Source organism: Pongo abelii, chromosome 10, assembly GCF_028885655.2.
Source record: "Pongo abelii isolate AG06213 chromosome 10, NHGRI_mPonAbe1-v2.0_pri, whole genome shotgun sequence".
NCBI lineage: Eukaryota > Metazoa > Chordata > Mammalia > Primates > Hominidae > Pongo > Pongo abelii.
Genome location: NC_071995.2, coordinates 22094237 through 22112614, shown reverse-complemented (window position 1 = coordinate 22112614; position 18378 = coordinate 22094237). Strand labels below are relative to the sequence as shown.

The following is an 18378-nucleotide window of genomic DNA, read 5'->3' as shown; positions in this document are numbered from 1 at the left end:
GTTAGCCAGGATGGTCTCGATCTCCTGACCTTGTGATCTGCCCACTTTGGCCTCCCAAAGTGCTGGGATGACAGGCATGAGCCACCGCGCCCAGCCTTTCTCCCTTTTTTATTTTTTTGAGACAGCATCTCATACCATCACCCAGGCTGGAGTGCATTGTGCAATCTCGGCTCCCTGTGACCTCTGCCTCCTGGGTTCAGGTGATTCTCCTGCCTCAGCCACTGGAGTAGCTGGGATTACACATGTGTACCATGATGCCTGATTAATTTTTGTATTTTCGGTAGAGATGGGGTTTCACCATGTTGGCCAGGCTGTTCTCAAACTCCTGACCTCAGGTGATCTGCCTCCCAAAGTGCTGGGATTACAGGCGAGAGCCACCATACCCGGTCATTTTTATTTTTTTTTTAAAGAAAACACTGTCCCAAATACCACATGGGTAGAGTGTGTATTGGCTTATTTCCTTAGATGATGTTCTCAGGAGTGGAATGAATAACATGTGAAAAGGCTTCACTCTAGCCATTGTCTTATTTTCTAAAAGTAGGCTGGCCCAGCTCACCATTCTAGCAGGGTCTAAGGTTACTCACTGCTGTGGTTATTATTCAGAGTGGACGATGGTGCATTTTAATGTCAGGCACAGCAGGGCGCAGTGGCTCACGACTGTAATCCTAGCACTTTGGGAGGCCGAGGTGAGCGTATCACGAGGTCAGGAGTTGGAGACCAGCATGACCAACATGGTGAAACTCCATCTCTACTACAAATACAAAAATTAGCTGGGCGTGGTGGCAGGCGCCTGTAATCCCAGCTACTCGGGAGGCTGAGGCAGGAGAATTGCTTGAACCCAGGAGGCGGAGGTTGCAGTGAACTGAGATTGTGCCACTGCACTCCAGCCTGGGTGACAGAGAGAGACTTTATCTCAAAAAAAAAAAAGGTCAGGCTTTTCTAGGGTTCCTCCATCAGCCTTGTAAGGGCTGGAGACCTGTGGCTAGGAAGAAAGTTAGAGCTGTCTGACATTGGGAAGGGTAACCCAGTAGTTACAATTAGTTGGCTTATTTGCGAGCCCTTTGATAAGGCTTCACTAATTTACTAACGCATGGTCACATGTGAGATCAGGATCTCTCTGAGTGCTGCAATTGTAGTTTGCTTTTCTCTCTCTTTTTTTTTTAAAGACAGAGACTCACTCTGTTGCCCAGACTGGAGTACAGTGGTATGATCATGGCTCACTGCAGCCTTGAACTCCTGGCCTCAAGTGATCTTCTTGCCTTAGCCTCCTGAGCATCTTGGATTATAGATGCTTGTCAACATGCCCAGCTAATTTTTAATTTTTTTTAGAGATGAGGTCTTGCCCTGTCACCCAGGCTGGAGTGCAGTGGCATGAACATAGCTCACTGCAGCCTTAAACTTCTGGCCTCAAGCAATTCTCCTGCCTCAGCCTTCCAAAGTGCTGGGATTATGGGTGGGCACCACTGTGCCTGGCCTGCAGTGGTTTAATAGGGCTCTTTCATCTTTCATTTTGGTCCCCTGCCCCCTGAGATCTGTGGAGTGAGCTGTTTGACGCTTGGTACTTGGGACAAAGCTGGCCTATGTCCAGTTCTCTGCATACTTGGTAGGGGAGTGTTTGGAGAAAAGGCTCAACTCTGAGTCACACCCTCTATATTCTCCAAAGGGCCATGGGGATGGGGTGGAGGAGGCTGGGGTGAAGAGATGGTGTAGCTCCAAAGAAAGCCAGGGAGGTGTATGCCAGGTGAAGAGGCCAAGTTCAGGAGCCTAGGTTTGAAAATCAGTATAGACGATTCAGGTTAATTCACCCTGTTGTTAAAGAGCATCTGTCTGTAGGGTGCCCAGGTCTGGGTGAGTCTCTTGGACAAGAGGGGTATCAGGTTTCAGCTCTGAAATTGGACTGATGTATGGGGAGAGTCTTTCTGTAGTTTTATTTGTAGTTTAGGATTAAGAAAATTTGGACTGGGCACTGTTGCTGTCGTCTGATGCCAGCACTTTGTGATGCTGAAGTGGGAGGATCACTTGAGCCCAGGAGTTTGAGACCAGCCTGGGCAAGAAAGACCCCATCTCTACAAAATAATAATAATAATAGCAATAATTATTATTATTAGCTGGGCATGATGGCACATGCCTATAGTCCCAGCTACTCAGGTGGCTGAGGCGGGAGGATTGCTTGATCCTGGGAGGTTGAGCTGCAGTGAGCTATGATTGCACCACTGCACTCCAGCCTGGACAACAGCATGACACTGTCTCCAAAAAAATAAAAAAAAAAAGAAAGAAAACTCGTTTAACTACCTAAATCATAGCATTTGTGTGAAGCCAGACTAACACAACTCTGAGAACTCCGTCACCCAGTCTGGAGTACAGTGGCACGATCTCAGCTCACTGAAACCTCCACTCCCAAGTTCAAGTGATTCTCCTGCCTCAGCCTACCGAGTAGCTGGGATTACAGGTGTGTACCATGCACCACCATGCCCAGCTAATTTTTGTATTTTTAGTAGAGACAGGGTTTGCTGGTCTAGAATTCCTGACCTCAGGTGATCTGCCCACCTCGGCCTCCCAAAGTACTGGGATTACCGGGGTGAGCCACCATGCCTGGCCTCTTCTAGAGGCAATCTTATTGGCAGGTTGATGTTTTTAATTTTCAGCTTCCCTTCTCCACAGATCCTAAAGATATAGTAATTTTTTTTTTTGAGACAGAGTCTTGCTCTGTTACCCAGGCTGGAGTGCAGTGATGTGATTTCTGCTCACTGCAGCCTCCACCTGCCGAGTAGCTAGGACTACAGGCATGCACCACTATGTCTAGCTAATTTTTGTATTTTTAGTAGAGATGGGGTTTTACCATTTTGGCCAGGCTGGTCTCAAACTCATGACCTCAAGTGATCACCTGCCTCAGCCTCCCAAAGTGCTGGGATTACAGGTCTGAGCCACCATGCCCAGCCATAAATACATGGTATTTTTTAAAAACAAGGACAGGATTCTACAAAAACATATATATATATATATATGTATTTTGAGACAGGATCTCCTCTGTTGGTCAGGCTGTAGTGCAGGGGCATGGTCATGGCCCACTGCAGCCATGACCTCTCAGGCTCAAGCAATCCTCCCACCTTAGCCTCTGGAGTAGCTGGGACCACAGGTGCTCACCACCATGCCCAGCTAATATTTTTTCTTTTTTTTTTTTGTATTGAAAGCAGTCAGCCAGGTGTGGTGGCTCACACCTGTAATCTCAGTACGTTGAGAGGCTGAGGTGGGCAGATCACTTGAGGTCAGTAGTTCAAGGCCAGGCTGTCCAACATGGTGAAACTCCATCTCTACTAAAAATACAAAAATTAACTGTGGTGGCACTTGCCTATAATCCCAGCTACTGGGAAGGGGGAGGCATGAGGATCACTTGAACCTGGGAGGAGGAGGTTGTAGAGAGCCAAGATGATGCCACTGCACTCCAGCCTGGGCAACAGAGCAAGACTCTGTCTCAGAAAAACAAAACAAAACATATAGTCTTTATTTTTTTGTTTGCATGGACTGGTGCATCTTGATTATGATGCATTTTTGTTAATTGATATTTAATTGCAGATGAAATGTAACATGGATCTGAGTATTTGCTGATAATTGTTTCCTCTTTAGGCAGCTGGTCATAGTCTTTTTTTTTTTTTTTTTTTTCCTTTTAAGAGAGTTTCTGTCTTGTTGCCCAGACTGGAGTGCAGTGGCGTGATCTCGGCTCACTGCAACCTCCTTCGCCAGGGTTCAAGTGATTCTCCTGCCTCAGCCCCCCGAGTAGCTGGGATTACAGGCATGTGCCACCACGCCCGGCTACTTTTTGTATTTTTAGTAGAGACAGGTTTTGCCATGTTGACCAGGCTGGTCTCAAACTCCTGACGTCACGTGATCCACCTGCCTCGGCCTCCCAAAGTGGTGGTATTACAGGCGTGAGCCACTGTTCCCAGCCCATAGTGTTTTTTTTTTTTTAACCTCTGTGTACAGGTGGGTCCTGGGGAAATTTGAGGCAAGACTTGGGTGAGTGGGTGTGTTAGACCCTCTTAGGAGCTCTTTGCAGGAGGTAGAATCTTCGAGGGTCAGTGCCCATGAATGGGTCCCATGGCCTGGCTGGTCCCATTCAGGTGACAGTCTCTGAGGGTCTTGCATAGCCCTTACCTGGGCTCCATGCTGGGAATCCAGTGGTGTACAGAGCATGGTTCCCTGCCTTCCTTGAGCCCCAGTCTTGTTCAGGAAATGGCCAAATAAATGAACAATCATCAGGAAGTGCTATGAAGGGGAGCTGCGTGGTGCCCGGTGAGTGCAATAGCGGGGTTTCATCTGGTTGGAGAGAAAAAAGGAGACTCCTTAAGTGGGGAACCCATTTGATGATACAGGTTTGGCTATGTGTGTTGAAGACCCCAAATATGGTGGGTTAAGATACAAGCTCATTTCTCTGTCATGTAAAAATCCCAGCTGGTGTGGCAGCTCTGTCCCCAAAATAATCAGGGTCCCAGGCCCCTTCCATCTTGTTGCTCTGCTGTCCTCATCTGCATGGATCAAGATGATGCATCTCCATGTCCACATGGCAGCCAGTAGGAAAGCAGAGTAAGGGCACAACCTTGAGGTTGCGCACGTCTCTTCTCATCACATCCCATTGGCTTGTACCTAGTCATGTGGTGTCTCTAGCTGCAAAGGAGGCTGGGAAATGTAGTTTCCTTTCTAAGCAGGATGTACCCAGCTGAAGATGTTACTCAGGGATGAGGGAGAGTTGATACTGGAGCACAGCTAGCGGTTTCTGCTATATAGGCAAAAACAGAAGGTAAGAATGTTCTGGGCAGTGGGAAATGCATGTGCAGAAGCACTGGCTTAATGAGGAAGGCCACGGTGGCTGGAGCTCAAAGAGTAGGGAGGAGAAAAGGAACCACAGGGAGGCTGAGAATTGGGCCTGTAGGACTTGGATCCTACGGGAAGCCTTGGTGGCTTCCTTTCTCCCCTCCTTGCTTAGGCATTAGCTCTAAGATAGGGATATTTACAACACAATTATTTCTTTAAAATTATATATATATTTTAATTTGTACAGATGAGGTCTCCCTGTGTTGTCCAGGTTGGTTTCAAACCCCTGGGCTCAAGCCATCCTCTTGCCTCGGCCTCCCAAAGTGTTGGGATTACAGGTGTGAGCCATTATACCTAGCCTTCAACTCAATCCCTAAAGACAACTCCTTCTCAAGTGTTGGAAAGAACCAATGACTAAATCACTTCTAGTCTGCCTTATCCCCGTCTTGCTTGTGTGACTTTGGTAAGAGTTTGTTTGTTTATTTATTTAAAGGAGCAGAGAGTTTAATAGGCAAGAAGGGGCAAGAAAGAAGGGAGAAGAAGATCCCCTGTATAGGACAGAGGGAGGGGGGCTCCAAAGCTGAGACAGGGAACCCCAGCTGCCACAGATAGCAGCTTGGTATATATACAGAAGCTGGAAGAGGCGGTGTCTGATTTGCATAGGCCTCAGGGGATTGGTTTGACTAGGCATGTCTTTCACTTAGCACATGAAAAAGCTGGCCCTCCTACCTAGCCTTTTAATATGCAAATGCAGGGTACAGTGATGTTCTGCATACTTGGGGATGCGTGGTGGCAGCCATGTTGCCAGGAACATGCGGGGAAAGGGCAAGAAGGCTGTGGGAATCACCATGTTTGGGTGGACCCAGTTTCTAATGGCTTACATATGCATATCAAAGGTTGCTGGCCTGGCTCTAAGAGCCGGGACTTTACAAGAAACTTTTCCGGAGTTGCTTTAAAAACCAAACATTTCCCAAGGACCCCTTTTCCTCTCCATTTGCCTAAAATAATTTCCTAACTCCTACAACATTACCCCCTGTGGAGATGCCACATTAACTGCTGTTAGGGGGTTTTGGGTGACTTATTCTGACTACTTCCTGGTGAAAAGGGGTGTCGAATGGGGAACAGCAGCTAGGGCTTCTCCTGGGGTGGATCTAAGGGTCCTCAGAAGAATGGCGTGTCCATGTGTGGTTCAGGTTACAGCACCATTTGGAGTTTGATTGCTTCAGTCTGATGAAATAATTTCCTTTCCTGGCCAACACACCAAAATGATACGGCTCTGATGAGTGGAGGAACACCAGGGTTCTTGGACCTCATGCCGGTTTAGATAAAATGACACAGACACACGTGGAGTGGTTTTAAGGAGTGGAGAGTTTAATAGGCAAGAAGGAAGGGAGAAGGAAGAAGGTCCCCTGTACAGAGACAGAGGGTGGTGGGGCTCCAAAGCTGAGAGAGGGAACCTCCAAGAGTCGATTTTATAAATAAAATAACATGCATTGAGGTTACTCTGTGTTGTGTGGTATGTCTAGCCCTCTCTGCACATACCTTGTTTCAGGCCCACAGTCATTCTGGGTGGTTGCTGTAATGACTTTTTATTTTAAATGGGAAATCTGTGGCACAGTTAAACATGCCCAGGATCATATCACTAGCAAGGGGTGGACACAGTATTCAAACCCAGCAGGTTGACTCAAAGCCTGCCCTTTCCCCAGCTGTTTTGCCCCTCAGTCATTTGAGTCTAGTCTTCAGGATTTTGACATCTATCTCTTACCTTCTATCTGTTAGGATTGCATTTGGCTTCAAGAAACAGCCCTACTTCAGCAGCCTAAGCAGAAAGGTATTTATTTGTTTATTTTTTTACATGTCAGGAATTCCAGTACCTCTTGGAGTTGCTGGCATTGGATTAGCGATGCAGGGTTGTTAGGACTGACATCTCTGCTGTTTTCATTGTCTTTTCCTCAAGGCCCCTAAATGGCTGCTACAGCCCTAGCCGATGTATCTGGGTTCAAGGTAGGAAGAGGGAAGGGTCACACCAGCCTCATGGGTTCCTTTCTATTCAGGAAAGTCCAAGCCTTCTTCAAAGGCTCTTCTGTCCACATTGCAGACTTCTGTCATGTCTCCTTGGCTGAAACTGGATTACATGACCACCTCTGGCTGCAAGGCAGGCAGGAAGAATGAGCATTTGGTTTTATGCTTCTCTAGGAGGAAACGGCAAGGGAGAAACTTTTGAGTAAGCCTGCCAATATTGTCCAACATGTACTTATTTTTTAACTTTTTTTTTTTTTTTTTTTTTCTGAGACAAGGTCTGGCTGGCTCTGTTGCCCAGGCTAGAGTATGGTGGCATGATCTCAGCTCGCTGCAACCTCTACCTCCTAGGCTGAAGCCATCCTCCCACCTTAGCCTCCAGAGTAGCTGGGACTACCACATGCACCACCATACCTGGCTAATTTTTGTATTTGTAGAGACGGGGTCTCACCATGTTGCCCAGGCTGCTCTTGAACTCGTGAGTTCAAGCCATCTGCCCACCTCAGCCTCCCGAAGTGCTGGGATGACCGGCATGAGCCATCGCACTCAGCTAATGTTTTTCTTTCAATCAATTCACTTTTTAAGCCTTAACAAAGTTATTGCAAAAGGAAGTTTCATATCACTTTAGAATGTCTTTGAAGTCACAGGTTGGTTATATTTATGTGCTTACTTAATAGCTATTAAAGTAAATATAGCACTACTAAGAAAAAAAGATATTCTTCAAATTGCCTATTATCAGTGGTTCTTAACTCTGGATGATTTTGTCTCCAGGGGACATTTGGCAATGTCTGGAAACATTTTTGGCTGTCGCGATGGGGCAGGGAGCACATGCCTAGAGTCCAGTGGGTAGAGGCCAGGGGATGTGCTAAATATCCTACAATACAGGATAGGCTCCATAATGAAAAATCCTTTGGTCCCAAATGTCAATAGTGCTGCAGTTGAGAAACCCTGGGATGGATGCAATCTAACTGCTGCCAGGAGTTATATACAAGCCATGTTAGGGTAATGCTGCAATATGTCCATTGTGATTGTGTTTTCTCCTGGGTGACTATCAGCAATGCTGTAGCCTGCTTGTTGGTTTTCAAGGTCCATTCTCACAGATACTATCAGATCTCCAGCAATCCTGTGATGCAGTTTAAAATGTTCATGTGAGCTGGGCGTGGTGACTTATGCTGTAATCCCAGCACTTTGGGAGGCCAAGGCTGGAGAATGACTTGAGCCCAGGAGTTTGAAACCAGCCTGGGCAACATAGCGAGACCCAGTCTCTACTCAAAATTAAAAAAAAAAAAAATAATTAGCCAGGTATGATGGTGCATGGCCGTGGTTACAGCTACTCAGGAGGCAGAGGTGGGATGATCACGTGGGCCTGGGAGGTTGAGGCTGCGGTGAGCCACGATTGCACCACTGTATTCCAGCTTGGGTGACAGAGCGAGACCCTGTCTCAAAAAAAAAGAATGTGCATGTGAATTCAAGATATGTCCCTTATATAGACTGGTGAGGACATAGGTCATTGACCCTGAAGCTGAAGTGGTTGAAATGATAGCCCTCTCGCTAGGCAAATCCTATGTGAGTGCTTCTAAAAGAACACCGTGCCTTGCAGAGAGTATTCCTGGGACCTGGCAGGAATCAGGGCCTCTTGGTGACCACATGCTTTGGAAAAGGCTGTGCTTTGGCAAGTGGGAGATTTTCTTATTTCTTTTCTCCTGTCTGCCTCGGTTTGGCAAAAACAAAGCTGGCCCGGGCATGGGCCTTGTGGAGACAAGAAGGCAGCTGGTAGGTAGAGTTGATCAGAGATCAGGCTGCGGGCAGGTTTGCCTGAGCTGGCCTGGTCAGGTAGCTTGACAATGATGCTCACCCCCCATTAAAGTTAAGTGAGCTATTACAGAGTGGGAGTGGGGAGTGGGGGGTGTGATGACTGCCTGTCTCCTTGAGTTGGCGTGGCTAAGAAGTAAGGGAATTTTTCAGCTTTTCCTTCTTAATTGTGGAAACTTAGAAAAAAGCCTCTCACCATCCCTTAATCAGTTAGAGAGACCAGGCTGTTGATATGGACATGCTGCATTTCATGGAATCCTAGAGACCAGCATTTGTGACATGCATCCCAATTTCAGAGATGTTAGGATATAAAAACGTAGCCAGCAGTGTTTATAGGATGAGCTAATCGAGAGACACAGACAAATATCAAAGATAGCAAAATAGGAAGAAACAGAGTCTTAGAATCAATACAGTACAATAATAGCTTCTAGTTTCTTTCTTTTTTTCTTTTTTTTTTGATACAGAGTCTCACTCTGTCGTCCAGGCTGGACTGCAGTGGCATGATCTCGGCTCACTGTATCCTCCGTCTCCTGGGTTCAAGTGATCCTCCCACCTCAGCCTCCAAGTCACTGGGGTTACAAGTTGTTTGCCACCATGCCCAGCTAATTTTTGTATTTTTAATAGAGACAGGGTTTCACCATGTTGGCCAGGTTGGTCTTGAACGCCTGACCTCAAGTGATCCCCCTCGCCTTGGCTTCCCAAAGTACTGGGATGACAGGTGTGAGCCACCATGCCCAGCCTCCCCCTCACCCTTAAGCACAGCTCTTAGGCAGTTAGAGATGTTGCCTGCTGTATTTCTTGTTCTGCTTTTACACATGGTTTAAAAATCTTCGCCCAAGAATGTAAGCCCCATGGCCAGTGCTACCTACCACCTTTAGGGGTGGCCTCTCCTGGGGTGCAGGAGGTTGCACAGTTCGTTTTGTGACAGCAGGGTCATTTTTTAATCGGATCACCTGCCCCAGTTTGCTTGGCTCTTAGGTGCTTGGGAGTTCTCCTGGTTTTTTGCTGTTGTGAAATGGCCCAGCTTGTACACGTTGTTCCTTTTCTTGCTGGAGTTACTTCCTTTGGACTCCTGTCTGTAAAGTAGGATTGTTGGGTGAAAGTGGGGTATGCGTGGTGAGGCTTTCCTCTGCCTGCTTTCTGGGTTGCTCTTCAGATAGATTTAATCACCTTTTATTTGTGTTTTGTGGTGTTTTTGGGGTTTTTTTTTTTTTTTTTTTGGAGACAGTTTTGATGTTGTTGCCCAGGCTGGAGTGCAATGGTGGGATCTCAGCTCATAGCAACCTCTGCCTCCCGGGTTCAAGCGATTCTTCTTCCTCAGCCTCCTGAGTAGCTGGGATTACAGGCATGTGCCACCACGCCTGGCTAATCTTGTATTTTTATTACAAATGGGGTTTCTCCATGTTGGTCAAGCTGGTCTGGAACTCCCAACCTCAGGTGATGCACCCGCCTCAGCCTCCCAAGGTGCTGGGATTACAGGCGTGAACCACCACACCTGGCCACCTTTAATTTGTTGAATGCATATTTAATAAGCGTGTCCTATATGCACCAGGAGAACTAAATGGACATGGTCTCACTTTGGGGAAAATGACAGGTAGGAGAGAAAGAGACAGTTAGAACTCAACAGAGGCCAGGCGCGGTGGCTTACGCCTGTTATCCCAGCGCTTCAGGAGGCCGAGGTGGGCGGATCGCCTGAGATCAGGAGTTGGAGACCAGCCTGGCCAACATAGTGAAATCCTGTCTCTACTAAAATATAAAATCAATCGGGCGTGGTGGTGGCGCATGCCTGTGATCCCAGCTACTCGGGAGGCTGAGGCAGGAGAATTGCTTGAACCCGGGAGGCGGAGGTTGCAGTGAGCCGAGATTGCACTACTGCACTCCAGCCTGGGCAACAAGAGCAAAACTCTGTCTCAAAAAAAAAAGAAAAAAAACTCAACAGAGAAAAGGCGGATCATTAAGGCTTCTTTGGCACTTCCTTAGTGCCAAGGACTGTTGTTAATGCCTTTTAAGTGCGAATAAGGATTTAATCGTGACAAGTTCCCTGTGAAGCAGGGACTGTGATTGTTTCTACCTTATGGGTGGGGAAAGGAGGCAGAGAGAGATGAAGTCACCCAGCTAGTAAATGACAGGACTAGACTGAAACCCAGGCCGTCTGGCTCCAGGGCCTGGCCAGTACCCAGTGCTCCATCTTGCCCCGTAAACACCCTGGGGTGGGCCAGAGAGGAGTCTTTTCCAACAGGCTGTGCCAGATGACTTTGGCTAATCTTGGAGGCTGGAGGATTAGTCAGTCTACTAAGGGGGCTTCAGCATTTTGGCACATGGCTTTATGAGCTGTTTACTCCAACAGTGATGATGACAATAGTTGTAGTAATGATAATACTATGGTAGAAGTAACTGCAGCAAACTCAACCCCTAACGCGTATTCTGTCTTCCCAACATTGTGTGCAATAGCTATGAGAGATGGGTGTTATTCTTTTAATTTGACACACGGGAACTGAAAGCCAGAGAGATTGGGTGGCTTCCCCCAGGCCACACAGCCTGGAAGTAGTAGGACCAGGACTCGAGCCCAGATCTGCTGCCCCAGAGCCCGTGCCCTTGACCACCAAGTCATCGTCACTCCCTTCAACCCTGCCTGCCCCTGGGCCATCTGTGTCGTGATGCTGGCTGGCCAGGATGGGGAGTGAGGATTTCAGTTTGGCATAGAGCAGGGAGATGGGTGAGGCGCAGGACACTCCTTGAGATGGAAGGCTCTGGGGTGGTGGGAGAGGGAGTGGTGGAGACTGGGGTGTCTCCGGGGGAGTGTTTGAAGATGACAGTGGTTTTTCCAGTTTCCTGTTCTTAGCTATATTCAAGAAAAGGGTAAGCCAGAAAATTTCCTTCTGAGTTTCACAACTTCTGGGAGCTTTTGCAACGTCTGGGTGATGCAGCATTTTCCTGGTTTGAATCCTAAGTGAAGTTTCATTTTCCTTCACTTAACTCATTCTGGTGGCCTGTCTTCCCAGCTGTATTGGTTATCTGGTCCTCTTCTGGCTCTTTGTCCCATTTATTATTATTTATTTTTTATTTTTAATAGATAATGTTGTCTCACTGTGTTGCCCAGTCTGTTCTGGAACTCCTGGACCCAAGTGATCCTCCTGCCTCGGTCTACCAAAATACTGGGATTATAGGCATGAGCCACTGTGGCAAGCTTATACCCCCTAAGCTTGTGACTGTCTTCTGTGTGTGTCCCTCTTGGAGTGAGGTTCCCTCCTGTCTCCGTGTTGGCAAATCTTAGCATCTTGGCCATTTGAGATGGAGGTCTGTGTTGCCTAGGCTGGTCCTGAACTCCTGGTCTCAAGTGATCCTCCCATCTTGGCCTTCCAAAGTGCTGGGATTACAGGTGTGAGCCACTGTGCCCCGCCAACTCTTCTTATATTTTACTCACTCCAAGAAGCCTGCTTTGACCTCTCAAGTGGAGATAACAACTTCCAGGAATAGAGTGGTCACTGGGCACCCATCTGTTGTCACATGAATGATTTTATCCATGTTAAGGAGTCAGTACATGCAGCAGCGAGCTAGCCTACCTGTGTTGAAGTTTTCTTTTTTTTTTACAGGTTGTACAACCTTGGGCAAGTTGCTTTACTTCTCTGTGCCTTAGTCTCTTCCTCAGCAAAATGGAAAAAACACTACCCACTTCAAATGGGGTTAAAATGAAATAATATATAAGTCTCGTCTTCACAATGTCTCTGATGAAAAGCAGGTACTGGTTGCACATGGTACTCATGCCTGTAATCCCAGCACTTTGGGAGGCCAAGCAGGGAGGATTGCTTGAGGCCAGGAGCTTGAGACCAGCCTGGGAACATGGCCAGACCACATTTCTTAAAAAAAATTTAGCTAGGTTTAGTGGCATGCACTTGTGGTTCTAACTAGTTTGGAGGGTGAGGTGGGAGGATCTCCTGAGCTCAGGAGATTGAGGCTGCAGTGAGCTATGATTGCGCACCACTGCTTTCCAGCCTGGGCAACAGAGTGAAACCCCATCTCAAACAAACAAACAAACAAACAAACAAAAAACAGGTATTATCCTTGCTGTATGAATGAGGAAACTGAGTTTTCCTTTTTGTTGTGTGAAACTCTTTTCTGGATATTTCTTGCCTTTTATGTGTATCTCTTTGGTGGTACTCTGTGCTTTTAAAATCTTTTGTAATGGCCATTTATGGACACATCCTACCTTATATTCAAGATTCTAAGCTATTTGAGGGCAAGATATAAATGTGGTTGTTTCTGGTTCAAGTCCTGATACAAGCAAAGCTCAGTAATTTTTTTAAACGAATGGGTGGGCCAGTGGTTGGGTCGTCAGAGTCACTAAATATTGGTGACAGGAGTGGGACCACATAGAAAAAAATATAAAGGCAGTGGATCTCAGTGAGGAGTGATCTGTCTCTCAGAGGACATTCAGTGATGTCTAGAGACATTTTTGTTGTCACAGTTTGGGATGGGGGTGCAGTTAGTGTCTATTGGGTTGGGATCAGGAATGCTATAAACATCCTATGATACGTGGGATGGACTTATCCAGCCTAAAACGTCAGTAGTGTTGAGGGTGAGAAACCCTGGGTTTATTAAGGCAACAAGCAACATATTAATAGCAACAGGAAAAGACACGCATTAAAATTTTTTTTTGGCCAGGCGTGATGGCTCACACCCATAGTCCCAGCACTTTGAGAGGCCGAGGCAGGCGGATCATGAGGTCAAGACATGGAGACCATCCTGGTGAACATAGTGAAACCGCATCTCAACTAAAAATACAAAAATTAGTCAGGCGTGGTGGTGCGTGCCTGTAGTCCCAGCTACTTGGGAGGCTGAGGCAGGAGAATCACTTGAACCTGGGAGGTGGAGGTTGCAGTGAGCTGAGATTGCACCACTGCACTCCAGCCTGGAGACAGAGCAAGACTCTGTCTCAAAAAAAAAAAAAATTTTTTTTTCTTTTTTCACAAACGCAAAGTAGTCTAGATGAGGTATGCACTTCCTGAGATGATAAAGTGAGGTCTAAGTGTATTTATTAATTCTTTTGAGGAGGGTGTTAGGTGTTAAAGGCAGCATGTGTAAGGTGAAAATTGCATATAGCCAAAATGACCCTGGGGCTTATTCTCTCTCTCTCTTTTTTTTAATAAACATCTTTGTTGAGATATAATTCACATACCATATGATGCACCTATAAAGTGTGCAACTCAATTTAGTACATTCAGAATTGTGCATGCCTCCTGTCTCCAGGTAGGCAAATCTTAGCACCTTGGCTCTTCTTAGATTTTATTTTTTAGAGATGGGGGTCTCACTGTGTTGCTGAGGCTGGTCTTGAACTTCTTGGCCTTCCTCCCATCTTGGCCTTCCAGAGTGACTATATTCAATATTCAAAGTGACTGTAGTCAACATGAGATATTTTTATCACCCTACTTATTTGTTTTTATTTAAGACCTGGTGTGGTGTGTGCCTGGCCTCGTGATCACAAATGCTAGTACACTGAATTGACATTTTGCTGAGACTCGTTCTGATGTCCATTCACAGATGCCCTAGGTACTTCCTGAGTGCTTGCCACACCCCAGGAATTCTGCACAGTGAATGGGGAGTGACATTTTGAGGGACAGCACCAGTACATTCACTGCGCTAAAGGAACAGTCTGGGGAGAGTGAGACATCGAAAAAATAACATATAAAATAAACATCTGATAGAGACATAGGAAGATGCCAACCTTCAACAATGTTTGACTTGGAGCAGGGGTTGGCATGCTTTTTCTGTGAAGGGTTAGGTAGTCCATATATTAGGTCTCGCAGGCCCAGGGGCAAATAGTCTTTCTTATAATATGTATTTAAAAATTGGCCAGGCATGGTGGCTTCTGTCTGTAATCTCAGCGCTTTGACAGGCCAAGGTGGGAAGATTGCTTGAGCCCAGGAGTTTGAGACCAGCCTCAGCAACAAAGTGAGACTCTGTTTGTATTAGTCTGTTCTCACACTGCTATAAAGAACTGCAGAACACTAGGTAGTTTATAAAGGAAGGAGGTTTAATTGACTCACAATTCCACAGGGCTGGGGAGACCTCAGGAAACTTACGCTCACAGCAGAAAGGGAAGCAAACATGTCCTTATTCACATGGTGGCAGGAAGGAGAAGTGCTGAGCAAAAGGGGAAAAGCCCTTTATCAAACCATCAGATCTCGTGAGAACTCACTATCATCAGAACAGCATGGAGGTAACCGCCCCCATGGTTGAATTATCTCTCACCAGGTTCCTCCCATAACACGTGGGGATTCTGAGAACTACAATTCAAGATGAGATTTGGGTGGGGATACAACTGAACCATATAATTCCACAGCCAAATCATATCATTCTGCCCCTCCCAAATCTCATGTCCTCACATTTCAAAACACAATCATGCCTTTCCAACTGTCCCCCAGAGTCTTAGCTCATTCCAGCATTAACCCAAAAGTCCAATTCCAAAGTCTTATCTGAGACAAAGCAAGTCCCTTCTGCCTATTAGCCTGTAAAATTGAAAGCAAGTTAGTTACTTCCTAGATACAATAGGAGTACAAGCATTGGGTAAATACACTCATTCCAAATGGGAAAATTTGGCCAAAATGAAGGGGCTACAGGCCCCATGCAAGTCTGAAATCCAGTAGGGCAGTCAAATCTTAAAGCTCTGAAATGATCTACTTTGACTCCATGTCTCACATCCAGGTCATGCTTATGCAAGAGGTGGGCTCCTACGGCCTTGGGCAGCTCTTCCCCTGTGGCTTTGCAGGGTACAGCCCCCATTCAGGTGCTTTCACTGGTTTGTGTTGAGAGTCTGTGGCTTTTCCAGGTGCCTGGTGCAAGCTGTCCATGGATCTACCATTCTGGAGTCTGGAGGATGGTGGCCTTCTTCTCACAGCTCCACTAGGTAGTGTCCCAGTAGGGACTCTGGGGTCTCTGGCCCCACATTTCCCTTCTGCACTGCCCTAGCAGAGGTTCTCCATGAGGGCTCCACTGCTGCAGCAAACTTCTGCCTGGACACCCAGGCATTTCCATACATCCTCTGAAATCTAGGTGGAGGTTCCCAAACCTTGATTCTTGACTTTTGTCCACAGGCTCAATACTGCATGGAATCTCCTAAGGCTTTTGGGGCTTGCACCCTCTGAAGGCATGGCCCGAGCTGTATTTTGGCGCCTTTTAGCTGTGGTTGAAGCAACTGGGACAAAGTGCACTAAGTCCCTAGACAGCACACAGCAGGGGGGCCCTGGGCCTGGCCTATGAAATCATTTTTTCCTCCTAGACCTCTAGGCCTGTGATGGGAGGGGCTACTGTGAAGGTCTCTGACTTGACCTGGAGACATTTTCCCCATTGTCTTGGTGATTAACATTTGGTTCCTTGTTACTTATGCAAATTTCTGCAGCAGGCTTGAATTTTTCCCCAGAAAATGGGTTTTTCTTTTCTGTCAAATCATCAGCCTTCCAATTTTTCAAACTTTTATGCTCTGCTTCCTCTTAAACACTTTGTTGCTTAGAAATTTCTTCTGCCAATCATCTAACTCATCTCTCTCAAGTTCTAAGTTCCACAGATCTTTAGGGCAAAGGCAAAATGCTGCCACTCTTTTTGCTTAAGCATAGCAAGAGTCACCTTTGCTCCATTTCCCAAGAAGTTCCTCATCTCCATCTGAGACCAACTCAGCCTGGACTTCATTGTCCATATCACTATCAACATTTTGGTCAAAGCCATTCAATAAGTTCCTAGGAAGTTCCAAAGTTTCTTACATCTTCCTGTACTGTTCTGAGCCCTCCAAACTGTTCCAACGTCTGCCTGATACTCAGTTCCAAAGTTGCTTCCACATTTTTGGATATCTTTACAGCAGCACCCCACTCCCAGTACCAATTTACTGTATTAGTTTGTTCTCACGCTGCGATAAAGAACTGCCCAAGACTGGGTAGTTTATAAAGGAAACAGGTTTAACTGGCCCACAGTTCTGCAGGGCTGAGGAGGCCTCAGGAAGCTTACAATCATGGTAGAAGGGGAAGCAAACACATCCTTCTTCACATAGTGGCAGGAAGGGGAAGTGCTGAGCAAAAGGGCTTCTTTTGCTGAGAAGTGTTGAGCAAAATCAGATCTCGTGAGAATTCACTGTCTCAAGAACAGCATGGAGGTAACCACCCCCATGATTCAATTACCTCCCACTGGGTTTCTCCCACAACATGTAAGGATTATGGGAACTACAGTTCAAAATGAGATTTGGGTGGGGACACAGCCAAGCCATATCACTGTCTCTACAAAAAAAAAAAAAAAAAAAAAAAAAAAAAAAAATTAGCCAGGTGTGGTGGCTCATGCATGTATCCCAGCTACTCATGAGGCTGAGATGGGAGGAGCTCTTAAGTCCAGGAGGTTGAGACTGCAGTCAGCTATGATCATACCACCACACTCCAGCCTGGGCAACAGAGTAAGATGCTATCAAAAAAAAACAAAAAAGAAATCCATTCTTAGCCTGTGTGCTGTACAAAAGCAGGCAGCAGGCTGAATTTGGCCCACAGGCTGTGGTTCACCAACTCATGACCTATACAAATGGCAATTCGTATGGTTCATCCTAGTGATAACTGTACATGGTGTATTAGATACTATATAGCATGTTCATATCAAATGTCATATATAAATAAGGTAACAAACAGCATAAAGTAGTATCTGAGAAATATTTAATGAAAAAATCTGATAAGTACTTAGCAGGCACAGTACAGGGTACCATGAAGTTGTTTAATGGGGGATCTGGTGTGTTCGAGAAAGGGGTGGGGAGATAGGTGGGCCTCCCTCAAGAAGGAATGTTTCAACTGAGAGCTGAAGGATGCCCCTGCATTGCGTGTCAGGGCAGTGATGGGGAGAAAGACTCCAGGTAGAGGGAACCCACTCTGCAAAGGCCCTGAGTCATGAAGGGGTCCCTGGAACAGTGAGTTGGGGCTGAACCCACAGCTACAGTTGTGGGGATCGTGATCCATCCTGAGAGCTCTGAGAACCTGGAATAGTTTTCAGCACAGTGTGACGGGACTGGGGCTGCGTTTTGAAGATATTCCCTGTCTGCAGTTGGGAGGGGAGTCAGGAAACCTATTTGGAGGCTGGGGTTTTCATCCAGGTCATGCAGATAAGATTTATTAGGTGTGGAATGAACTGAACAAATCACATGTCTTCTAATGGTACACCACACTTTTTTTTTTTTGGTTTTGAGACAGAGTCTTGCTCTGTCTCCCAGGCTGGAGAGCAGTGACATGATCATGGCTCACTGCAGCGTTGACTTCCCAGGTTCAAGCAATCCTCCTGCCTCAGCTTCCGGAGTAGCTGGGACTACAGGTGCCCACTACCATGCCTGGCTAATTTTGGTATTTTTATAGGAGATGGGGTTTCATCATGTTGGCCAGGCTCCTCTCTAACTTCTGACCTCAAGTGATCCGCCTGCCTCAGCCTCCCAAAGTACCGGGATTACAGGTACAAGCCACCGCGCCTGGCCTTCAGTGATATTTTAAAGACTAAATTCCCTTAGAGATGCCTGGGTCTGCATTTATTGCTACTGTTCTGTTTCTCACTGTGTGTCTTGAGGTTATCAAAAGTAACCTGGGCCTTTTCCCTTGTTTTCTGCCGCCTCTAGGCTTATGAGCCATTAAACAAAGCCGGATTGGTGTGTGGGTCAGGCTCTTCATGTTTTCTTTAGCTTAATAAGCAGTTTCTAAGGGAACCCATTGTGTCATTGTTTAGAATAGCAAA

At 46.5% G+C, this 18378-nt stretch overlaps 1 protein-coding gene across 2 annotated transcripts in view; it reads left to right on the top strand.

Moving 5' to 3' along the window:
* Window positions 1–5372: 5372 nt before the first annotated feature.
* The window catches only part of LOC100462246 (multidrug resistance-associated protein 1), a 78011-nt gene continuing 65005 nt past the window's right edge, over window positions 5373–18378 (top strand). Inside the window, exon 1 of one of the 2 annotated variants that reach the window (XM_054526939.2) lies at window positions 5373–6640. In XM_054526939.2, coding sequence (XP_054382914.1) covers window positions 6434–6640 — 207 coding nt within the window. In that variant the 5' untranslated portion in view covers window positions 5373–6433. The remainder of the gene's footprint in view (window positions 6641–18378) is intronic. The other variant, XM_054526936.2, reaches the window with a different exon arrangement.